This window comes from Meleagris gallopavo, chromosome 7 (assembly GCF_905368555.1).
Source record: "Meleagris gallopavo chromosome 7, MGAL_WU_HG_1.1, whole genome shotgun sequence".
Classification (NCBI taxonomy): domain Eukaryota; kingdom Metazoa; phylum Chordata; class Aves; order Galliformes; family Phasianidae; genus Meleagris; species Meleagris gallopavo.
Genome location: NC_139410.1, coordinates 35,191,765 through 35,203,153, shown reverse-complemented (window position 1 = coordinate 35,203,153; position 11,389 = coordinate 35,191,765). Strand labels below are relative to the sequence as shown.

The window sequence follows — 11,389 nt, the reverse complement described above, 5'->3', positions numbered from 1 at the left end:
AGCTCAGGTATAGCATTGGTTTCTGTACGTTCAGGACTTGAATACTGTTGTTTTTCTGCACGTTTAGGGGAAATACTCACCAGTGCTTATCTGTGCACGGAGCACTGACTGCAGAACTGCTGCTGGGGGCACAGCGGTGCTCCTGCCCTGGGGAAGCTGCACTGCAGGGCTGCTGCAGGGTTGGAGCCTCTCTGTCCATAGCAGTGCTGGGCAATGGGGCACGGCCCCATCGGAGGGCAAGAAAACGCTGTAAAAGTCACTTAAAAAAGAAGGAAAGGAGGGATTACAGTGTAGTAGTGTAAATAGTTTATTTGCTCTTATGCCAGGAACAGACCAGGAAAGTAACATGAACTGCTTTTATAAAACACTTCTAATATTGCTAAGAAGCAGATCTATTACTAGAAAAATATGAAAGAGAACATGCCAGCGTTCCATTCCAGTCGAATGATCATTTTTGTCTTAAATTTAAAAAAAAACCAACAAAATACCTTTGAGCACAGGAATGAGGCAGTGGAGCTCTGAGCCCTCTGACCACCGCTGTACCGAACTGATGGCCCGACTGAATGCTCTCCCAGTGCAGGGAGGCAGTGGCATGTTCCCTTCAGCACACGGTGCTGTGAGTGCAGGGGTGGCTGCTGATAAAGAAACGCTCTGGAAATGGGTGAGCAGAGGTCAATGCGGTAACTGAGCCCCCAGCTGTCCATTTAGTTAAATATAAAAACAAAAACTATAAGTTAAAATAACATTCGGATTGTATAGCACAGGCTGATGCTTTTTTTTTTTTTTTTTTTAAACAATATTTACAATATTACCCAGAGGCTAAAGTGGGAGTGAAAGAAGTGTAAAAACCATAAAAAAAACGGCACCGATTTTGTAGCAAAATATCTGTACATTTAAAAACAGATTATCATATAACTACACATTATCCAAGAAAAATGGGACCTTCACCAGTGGTTCACATAAGCACAACATAAAAGAAAAGAAATTCAGTGGTTAAATACTATACAATAAATTTTACAATTAACATATTGATGCGGCGATGCCAGGAGGGGAAGCTGTGAGCACAACGAGCTCGGGAAGCACAAACAGAGCTGCAGTCCCACTCCTCCTCTGGGCCGGACAGCCGCCGGCTGCAGGCAGCGCTGCAGGATGTGTGGGGTGCAGAGGGCTCTGCTCCGTCCCTTTGGAAGCTTTTGGAATGTGACACCAAACCTTGCAGGGCAGCTGATGGACACGGGAGCCCTGGGACTTAATTGGAGCTGGATTGTCAGAGGGAGCTGTGGGGTCACAGCGCGGCCGGAACCGCGGCTGTGCGGGGCACTAATGTGATCTCTGTGCTATATTGAGCTGTGATGGTCCTCGGAACCCTAACGCTGATTACTGAGATGTTAATACCTTAGTGCTAATTAATAAATACACTGTTAGATGAAAGTGCCTCTAACTGAAGAGCAGGCAATGCGTTCTCTGCCATTCCCACGCTGTGCAGTCGCAATGCACCGCTTCCCCCGTACCCCTGGTGCCTCAGCCCCGCGCTGCACGCCACCAACCCCAGAACCTTACAGCAAACAAAGTGTTCACTGCCCACAGATCTTCTCACCACAGAACTGCATTACCACGTCCAGCTGCGGCGCATGGAGTCTGTATGGCAGAACGAGGTACGGAGCTCTTCTTGTCGCTATTTCCCTACTAGATACAGAAAGCCCTTAAATGTTCTGTTTCTTTTTTTGAAGAAAAAAAAAAAAAGCCAGTAAGTGCAGCTGAAGCCAAGGTCAGCCCTCGGCCAAGGACAGGAATGCATGTAGAAGCCCAGCAGCAGAGCACATCCAGAGTTACCTCTTTCCAACCAGTTGGGATCCAGGTCCGGCCAACAGAAGACCGATCGCTAAGTTTTCACATAATCAAACCCAACTAAACACCCAAAAACAACACATACTTTACTTTTTGGTTAAAAATACTGAATAACGTATTGGTGTCAAAAGATACCCAATCAAATCAAGTCCTATTGCTTCGATTAATTTGAGCAGGTACTTCCATTTTAGGCACTTGTTAGCTACGGCTGAGCGGAGAGCCCATCGCTGACGTTCCTATGCGTTTCTAGGTGTCTGAGCCCTTTAGGGGTAACCATACTGTTCCCAAGGCGGTCAGGGAGGGGCACCGCTGGCAGCCCGGCCCTGCAGAGGCCTCAGCTCACATGGTGATCTCAGTGCCGTTGGCAGAGCGCAGGGTCTGGTCGTCGAAGCGCCGCCTGACGCTCCTCCTCAGCGCGTCGGCCCGGCGGTACGGCTGGTTTCGAAGATCTGCAGGGAGGAAAGCGGCCCCGGTCAGCACGCACTGCAGGGATCGGGCCTGCTGGAAGCCAGTCAAAGCAGCTTGGGTAGCAACGGGAGGAGGGAGTGGGTCCTACCAGAACGGCTGATGGGCCCTACGGCAACACACCGAGCAGCGGGTGGTGCGGGTGTGGGCCCCCAGTGCTGCTGGGCTGGGTGTCTGCCCACCCATGGGCAGCTCGAATTCACTAACACTGCTTGTGTAGCCTCTAAATCCCTGAGGTGGGAGACACGGAACCGGGGAACGGGGTCGGAAGGGACCTCAAGGATCGCCCAATTCCACCCCAGGGATGGGGCACCCACACAGCACCGGGCGGCAGTGCCAGGGCCTCACCGCCCCGCGCTGAACGAGTTCTCTGATGCAGGATGGAACACGGCGAACGTGAAACACAGGACACAACGGGATAGGAGCTCACCAAAACAGGCATGCATTTACGTGGCCCATCCACCCATTCAACTATCAGAAGGTGCCCTGAGAAAAAGCAGGCATCCCCCTGCGCCCAGCCCGCAGCCATAGCTGCCACCCGAGGGGTGCAGGGCTGGGCTGCTGGGGCTGGGAGGGGAGAGGAGGGCAGTACTGAGCATGCGATGGAGCCAACAATGGAGAAAGCCGGCGGTGGGGGTTTAACAAAGCCCGTGTTAAGAGCGTGGTGAGGACAGGCGACTGCTTGGCTTCTTGTGCTATGGAGATGAGCTACACAGCATGCTTGGTGCACCTTGCACATAATTGAGGTAGAATTTTTTTTTCCTAGGAAAAGAAAAATGGCTTCTTCGCTGGGGAAACCCTCCCGTTTACTCCCTGGCTGACTTACAGCTCTCTCTAAGCCCCACTCCCCAACTCCTCAGCTCTCAGCACGGCAGAAGCCACCCATGCTGCCCTGTGCTCCCAGCCTCCACTGTCCATGGCTGGCGCCCCTCCCACGGCCGCAGCACCGCACACCTGCAGAGCACCAGGCAGCAGGAGCTGGGTGCTACAGCCAGGGATCTACGGGCTGAAACAACCTGGGACAAGGCTGCCTACCTCGGGCTCAACTTGGAAGAGAAAGGGTCAAAATCGAGAGAGCAGGAAGGTGGCGACCAGCCAGCAGCCCAGCAACCCTCTGCCACACAGAGGTGGGAACCAATGGGCTGAATGTCCGCTGCCTTCAGGCCCTCACCAGCACTATGCTTAGCCACAGCTACTGCCAGGCTTCGGGCGTACAGAGAGAGGAGGAAGCTAAGTAAAAAGTGATGCTTGCCAGCTCTGTGTATCCTCCACCACCGATGTGCTAGAAGAAATCCTTACCCTCGAGTGAACATTTGGAAATTTAGTGATATTATTCTTCTTTAGGGCTAAACAGAAAAAAAAAAAAAAAAAATGATGGTTAAGTAAAAAATGGGATGGGAAATGGAGAGCAAGTCAACTCAGCGTTCAAAAATGGCAGGCATGTTAGCCAGCAGAGCGAGAGGAGGGGTGAGGCCGAGGCCATGAAAGGTTAGAGGAGGAGAGGAAAGGACACGAGGGCCACCCTTCCCTCTTGCTAACCAAATTCCAAGCTGCTTTGAAGATTGGCTCCAGGAAGATAATACAGCAATTAACTTGAAAGAGCAAATAACTGTTGAGCTGATTACAGTTTGCAATTTTATTAGAAGCATTCATAAAAATACATATTGCCAAGTGAACACTGTTGTCTTCTTAAGCCATCCGTCCTTAATTCAAGACAACAGTGTTAAGAGACATGCAGGGTTAAGCACACCCTCCTGACACTGCACACCACAGGATTATGGTGCTCAGTTCCATGCCAAGCTCTGCCCTGTGCCCATAGCTGTGGGCTGGCACATCCCAGCCCTGCTGCCTCCCACCCAGCCCAGCTCTCACCCCACACTGTTACGAAGCCCAGGCACCGTGCCGGCCTCTGTGAGGATCAGTTAATGCTCAATTAACATTACCAATTTTATTTTGATAAAAGTTGGCATGGAACTGAAAAAGTTAGACGTGGATGTGAACAAATGAGAGAAGATGTACTCCATTCTGTGTCTGACATGCAAACATGCAGGCAAGGGTTAGAAAGGCCAAAACGATGCTCCTCGCACAGGGGACACGTTACCACCCTTCCAGAGCAGTAAAGCAAAGCCCAAGGAGGTCCCACCGAAGCCATGCAGACAGTTCCCTCTGACTTACAGCTCAGTTATTACATGCAGACTACTCGGGTACATTTGCATACAGAGAAAGATCTGCAGCCAGCAGAGATGACATAGAAAAGCCAAGTGAACTGTCACAGTACGACTGCGTTTGGCCTGAGCCTTGTCCACCCCATGGAGCCGGCACCGAATCTACTGTGACTTCCACCACTTGCTGTTCTATGGCACTTGTCACAAGGGTTAGCAATGCCTCTGAAACGCGAGGATGGCCAAAAGCATCCAACACAGACTGAATGGGATGAAATAAAACGTTACTGAAACACAACACATGCAATGAAGGTGACATCGATACGACTTCAGGCGGACGCCGGACACTGCTATACACTCAACATTCACACGATCCTGGCTGAGGTCCATACAAATGGAGAAGTGTCAAAAAATCTACAGCAACCTTTTTTTGTCTAAGAGCATCAGATGTGAAAGAGGAATAGTTTAGTAATGGAATTCCTCAGTGAGAACAGGTTCGCAGAAAAACCGAGAGCCCCGCTTGGCGGTTCGAGCTGTAAAGGGCACAGTCTTCAGCACTGCATGGGAATAACAGCCAAACAAACAGAGCAGTGAGAAGCACAGATCGATGGCATTAGTACACGGTTAGCGCGTGGTTAAGGACAACCAGGTACAGGATCGCACGTTCCAACCAGCCCATGACACTGCAGTGCAGGAGGATTTGGGAAGGAGGCAGTTTTAAGCCACTGCGTATCTGTTTCTGGTTTTGAAAGACTGTTGCTACAGGTAAAGGCTGTGACTCTGGAAGAGCGTGGCTTCAGACAGCATCCCATCCTGTCCCAGCCAGCAGGGCTTCCCCCTGCACCTGAAGAGGCACTAAGCCAGCATCAAGTGACACCTCTGATTATTTCCATGCCACTGCACGAGCTGTCACAGGCTGCAGCCAAGTGACCTCAGTTCAACCTGACATTCGGTGCCTCGTGTGTCACTGCACGGCCCAAGGCCCCAGGGCAGCCCACAGCTGGAAGGGCTGGGCACCACAGGGGATGGTCAGGTTGGCTGAGCCCGGCACGCTGGCACGGGGCTGCACGCAGGCTGGCATCATTTGCACCATCTGTTTCTCCCACAGAGCAGGAGAGCAACTTCACCAACTACACCGGCTTCCAGGAGTCCAAAGGAGATGCAGAAGCAGAAGTGATTGGGTATTACAGCAAGTCTGCTTCTTACATGGAGAGTATTATCATAGGAATCTCTTAATCAAACGTTAGAAAGGGTTGTGAAAGCTTCACTAAGAGCATTCCAACCCTCTCATGTAGTTGGGCAAAAGTTCCTCACTGAGAGGTAAAGCAGCTCTCCTCCTCCTCCTCCCAGAGGGAGGAAACAATATGACAAACATTTGGGAGAAGCAGTCAAGGCCGTCTTGCCCAAAGATTGTTTTGCTGACTTTCTGTGCAACAGAACTCAATTGCTGTAAAGCTATGGAAGTGTTACTCCTTCCACACCGCAGGTGAAGAAGTGCACTAAAATCCAAGCACTGCAACCAGAGCAGTGGCACAGACCAGGAGGAGCTGACTGCTGAGCACAGCACGACTCAGAAGACAGCTCTAGCAGCACACAACGTCCCTGCTTCCCTAGCACTGAGAGTGGGTTCTGCTCCCCTCCCTCCAGCCCTACGGTGGTGATCAGGGCAGACTTCTGCAACCGAAAAGCAGTAAAACCAGAAGCTGCTCAGGGCCATCCATCATTCAGGTTTGACTAAATGATTTCCTGTAAGTGTGCAATAATGTGGTGCAATTACTGCTAGTACATTTTAATGAAAATGCAGGCTCTTAATAATGTTAAACATCTGTCATTCATTCCAGTTATGGGAAAGTAAAGATTTCTGGGAAAGATCTGCACAGCATGCATATCCCCACCAAATATCAGCTGAGATCTGAGCTGCTTACTCTAGAGATCAGAGACCAAGTGTGTCCCAACATGCTGAAAGAGAAGAGGTCAGAAACAGCACGTGCCCAAAGTCTGTGCTCGTGACAAACACGGGCAGCACCGACAGTGAACACGCAAAAGCAGGTTACTGGGCTTTGTCTGCTCCCTTAGCAAAACCTTCTATAATTGATTCACGTCATGTAAACAATCTCCTAGGCTGTGCTCCAGCAGCTCTACAAGAATCACATAATGCACGTACAATAGCTGTTAGGCAGATACACATTTTTAACCTTGGTGAAAGAGCCTCTGAGATTATGGAACAAAAGGGCTTTACCTGTTATAATATCTTCAATAGCACCATCCTTCCCTTCGTACACATGCCTGTTATCCTTGACCTGCCGCCTCCTGAGCTCTGCAATTAGCTCCTGCTGCTGCCTCTTTGTTTTATGAGAAGGAGACTGAAAGCAAAGAAGAGAGGATTTGTAAGGATTTGTAAGGATCTTTGCTCCAATTCCTGTGTCTGAAAGACCAGGTGACCCCACCTGCAGCAATGAACACCAGTAATAGCCACCTTTCTGCCTAGTTTTGCAAGCCCAGGGAAACACAAGGGCGTAGTGAGCTCAGGTGCTGGGGGTGACAGCCAGAGTTACAAGTTACCCTGGCTGCCAAGCTGTTTCTCTTTCTTAGATTTGCAATTCCATCCTAAGCCTTCTCCTCACTTGGAACCAAGACTCCAAGCCTTCTCCTCCAAGCAGCATTAAGTGAAGGAGAACAAGCTTTCCATCCAACAGAAAATGCCTGGCTGGGATTAAGGGCACCTGTTAAGCATGAGAGTTGCATGAAGCAGCTTCAGCCAACACAAGGGCCATTGGAGCTGTGGAAAAGCTCCAGCACATCTAAAGCATTCATTTAAGGAAAAAAAGAAAAACGAAGAAAAGGTCAGAAAACTCCTATCAAGTGGAAACGCAGGGCAGACTCCTGCTGGGATGCTCAAACAGGGAGAGATCTGGAGATCCCTGCAAGCAACGGGGGGCTCTGCACAATGAATACAGATGGGATTTTTAAAACAGGTAAAATGCCAAAGCAGGAAAAAAGTGTGGCCAACAGCAACATGGGCTAGGTGACTTTTTGTCTGTTTGGCTTACTGAATTTTGCAAGCTTTGAAGTAGAATTAGTACACATTTGGATTCTTTCAGTCAACTTCAGCTTTCCACAAAAGGAGAAAACTTCCAGAGACCACATTTCTGGGTAGCTCTAAGTCTGGGCAACTCAAGCACTGCACAGAGCTGCAGGTTCTGAGCTGTGAAGAAAAAGAGATGAACACATCCTACCTGTAAGACCTATCTGCTCCATACCTTTTGGTCCTGTTGCTCCATCATCGCTTCCTGTTCCATAAGTTTTTCCATTAAGGCCTGTTCCTGCTTTTTTCTCAATTCATTCTCTTCTTCTGCTTGCTATTTATCACACACACACACATAAAAAGACCCAACAAGTTACATCTTCAAATCACTGTTACGAATGAACTACACTTTCCAAGGAGGCAAACCGAGGGTCAGCAATTCAGCTAAACAAAGTCTGAAATCAGTGGGCTGGGAGAGATCTCCCAGGTCACACAAAGACCCTCAACCCTGATCCCAAAGGACAGGGTCAGGGTTGAAGGTGAGAACTTTAATCTCCAGACATTCTGTTTCTGAGAACTCCTCTGGCATTTCAGACAGCAGTGCTGCCTTTCAGGCCCTGAAAATAATCCCAAACCAACTATTTGTGCAGCCCTGGGCTCACATTGCATTGAAGCTAGGGGGAGCTACAAGCTGTGCTGTTGGGAACCTTGAGACAACAGATGGCAAACCATGCTGAGAATGACAGAAGAGAAGGGGAGGATGCTCCTGCTTACCTTATAGGCCTTCACAAATCGGACAAACACTGGGAAAAAAACTGAGGGAGGTGTTGTCTTCGGATTCTCCCCAAAATACTTCACAGCATCATCAAAGGCATCCTACAAAAAGCACATACTTCAAGATATGCTCACCAGCATATCAGAACTCGGTGTAAGGGGCTGACATTTCCTCTGAGTGGGAACCCCTGGCTGGCACGAGCACACCTACACCCAGCATGGGGACAGGAGCAAACACAGAACTGCACCTCCTCCTCCATGCAGTGTATATAAGAGCAAGCACTTGCTGTGACATGTTGGTATCCATTTGTGGGCTAAAGCCTGCCTCAAAAGTGAGCAGGAGAGCTTGAACCAGAGTTTGTCAAGAACGTGTGCAGGGCTGTCACCAAGCTCATGGGATTAAGACATAGCTGCAGCTAGAAGAACTGCCAGGAAAACACCAGCACAAGCAAATATGAAATGAAAAAAATGAATGGTAAGAACGCATGAGGGTAACATCATGGGAAAAACTTTTATACACCATGACAGACTAATAATTCCTCATTTCACAAGTAACACACATTTTATACATTCACATCAGAACAAAGGGGAACCATGAAGATCTGTGCCTCTTCACTCAAACCCCACTGCAGAGTAACTCAGTGTCAGCAGAAAACACCCTCAGTATGCAGAGTGTGCTCTGCTTCTCCAAGTCATTCACACCCCAAGAATTAAGAAATACCTGGGCAATTTTGGCATCATCCTGCAGTTTCTTCAGCTTTCCTTCATTGTTCTGAATGAACTCCTTCAGCATCGTGTTGTGGTCATGCATGGTGTACTCACGCTTCGTCAGATCCAGGCCTCTCTGGAGCTCCTTCACATCCAAGAGGACGTTTTCTAGAGACACTAGGAAATAAAACAAAACTGCTGAATCGCTCCTGATGTGCAAGCACCCAACCCACAGCATGACCAGCTCCCAGCTACAAAGTGCCCCCAGCCACAGCAGTGACTGTGTGCTAGGCCAGGCCACCTGCTGGCACTAAGGGTCCCTCCCTAAATTGGCTCTGCTCCCACACTGGTAGATAACACTGAAACCACCTGGTTTTATTCTTAGAATGGTCCAAGTGGGAAAGCACTGAGAGTCCAGTAGGTGCACTAAGGGCACAGCCATGGTTACAGTACCTGCAGCAGCCTTCTCCACGTAATGAAGTTCATTGTAAAAGAGGGATACGTGCTGGTACTTCTCCTTGACAACATTGGAAATATAGTGCAACAGGGTTTGTTTTCGGTCTGTTGACTTTGTTTCTAAGAGCTGAGGAGAAAAAAGCAACAAGGTTGCTGGGTTAAGGTGCAGCAGACACCAAACAAAGTGACTGAAAGGGTGTTTGTTTTCCCCGGAATGTTTCTCCATCTGACAGACGGCTGTAAAGGCCCACATAATGGGTGGATTTCCACAGTGGTCTGAGGATTTGTGGCCTTCTTGTGAGGGGCCACCAAAATGCTGGTAAGGGTCATCTCACACAGAGCGCAGGGAAGTACAGCTACGCTCTGCTGCCTCTGCCTTTTTTGGCTGGGGACTGATGAGCCCCGAGCAGCCACTCTCCATTTGAAAGAAATGCATTTCAGCTCATGTCCCCTCGTTGCCTCTGGTTTACTCACCAGGTCTAGACTCTGTAGCTTAAATCCATACACTGCTCCTCGCTTACTGCTGTTCATGTAGTTACCGAGAGCCAGGATTATCTGCCAGCAAAACAGAGCAGAGAGGGAATTTTCAGGGCGAATGCACAATGGTTCAGAAACCTCTGAGAGTCTGTACACAAGCATCCACATGCACTTTCAGTACACAGAAGGGGATGCACTGGTGAGTGGTTGAGCACAGCCAAAGTCAGACGTACCTCCAGTATTTTCTTAAGCTTTTGAGACGACTTTATTGAGACAGATGCAGCTATAATGGCGTGAAGTTGCTGCAAGTAAACACAGGGAGAATTTTGGTTAATGCACAAACTGAAAGTAAAATTAAATTCAAAACACTTCCACTCTTAGGAAAAAACAAAAAAACAAAACAACAATGTTTTCAATCCATTCAGTGCATCCCAGCATGAATGCTATCCTGCCCTGGCATGTCAGGATTTCAAAAAATTAATTTGCACTGCAGATTTCTAACACTCAGATGTGGTTGAGGAAAACTGTATTTATATTTCAGTCCTTATGACTGTGAAAGATGCATGGGACATACTTCAAAGAGCCCTCAGACCAGCACTGAAAGTAATTTTCCCTGATGGCACAGACAAGCAGATTTTCATTTAAACTGGTTTTAAACTTGTACAGGGTAGAGAAATAGTATGATGTGGAGCAGCACAGGGTAGAAGCTGCCATAGAAACAGTGCCTGGGATCTCTGAGTCACTGTTAGATGAAAATATACCTAGAAAAGCACTTCTTCATTCATGCAGTTGTTTTTCATTCTGCCTCTGTGAGAGCTCAGAATGACTCCATGCCACTCAAACCATCACTGTGTAAGGAAAATTAACATCTCTACAACCTGCACTGGCAGCCCCACGCCAGCACCTGGCTGCACTGTGCCCTACAAGCCTGACTTGCACCACAGTGAGCAGCTCCCACGTTCCCCACACACAGGGAAACGGTGTCCCACACCCAGACACCATTTCCCCACAGCTAACGCACCTCCAGGGCTGTCTGCCACTCACCGGGGTCAGCATCTGGATGCTTTCAGCAAAGTTGCCTATGAATGCCATGATGGTCATCTTCTGCATCAGCCTCTCGATCTTGCTGAACTGCATCATGAACCGATCTTCATCAGACAGGTTCTCGATGGGTTTCCTCTCCCGCTCGTAGAGCCGCAGCACCTTCACCTCGTTCTCGGTGGGCAGGAACCTCATGAGGCACTCAACAAAATCCACGGGCAGCGTTTTCAGGTCAAACCTATGCGATAGGACGAGAGGTGATGGCTTCATGTTGTGCCAGGGGAGGCTCAGTTTGGATAACAGGAATGATTCCCTCTCCAAAGAGCAGTCGGGCACTGGCACAGGTTGCTCAGGGAGTGGGGGGTCACCATCCCTGGGGGTGTCCCAGAGCTGTGGCACAATCCTGCCCATGAAGCTGTCTGCACATAAAGAT

The 11,389-nt window shown here is 49.0% G+C and overlaps 1 protein-coding gene across 5 annotated transcripts in view; it reads right to left on the bottom strand.

The window, feature by feature from the left end:
- Window positions 1–291: 291 nt before the first annotated feature.
- Window positions 292–11,389, bottom strand: part of FMNL2 (formin like 2) — a 107,985-nt gene continuing 96,887 nt past the window's right edge. The window contains exons 18-27 of one of the 5 annotated variants that reach the window (XM_085227983.1): window positions 10,960–11,194; window positions 10,149–10,217; window positions 9,913–9,993; window positions 9,436–9,565; window positions 8,996–9,159; window positions 8,275–8,376; window positions 7,736–7,834; window positions 6,715–6,838; window positions 3,566–3,659; window positions 292–2,297 (exon numbers count right to left, since the gene is read on the bottom strand). In XM_085227983.1, the coding sequence (XP_085084109.1) occupies window position 2,297; window positions 3,566–3,659; window positions 6,715–6,838; window positions 7,736–7,834; window positions 8,275–8,376; window positions 8,996–9,159; window positions 9,436–9,565; window positions 9,913–9,993; window positions 10,149–10,217; window positions 10,960–11,194 (1,099 nt within the window). In that variant the 3' untranslated portion in view covers window positions 292–2,296. The other 4 variants (XM_085227985.1, XM_085227982.1, XM_085227981.1 and 1 more) reach the window with 4 other exon arrangements.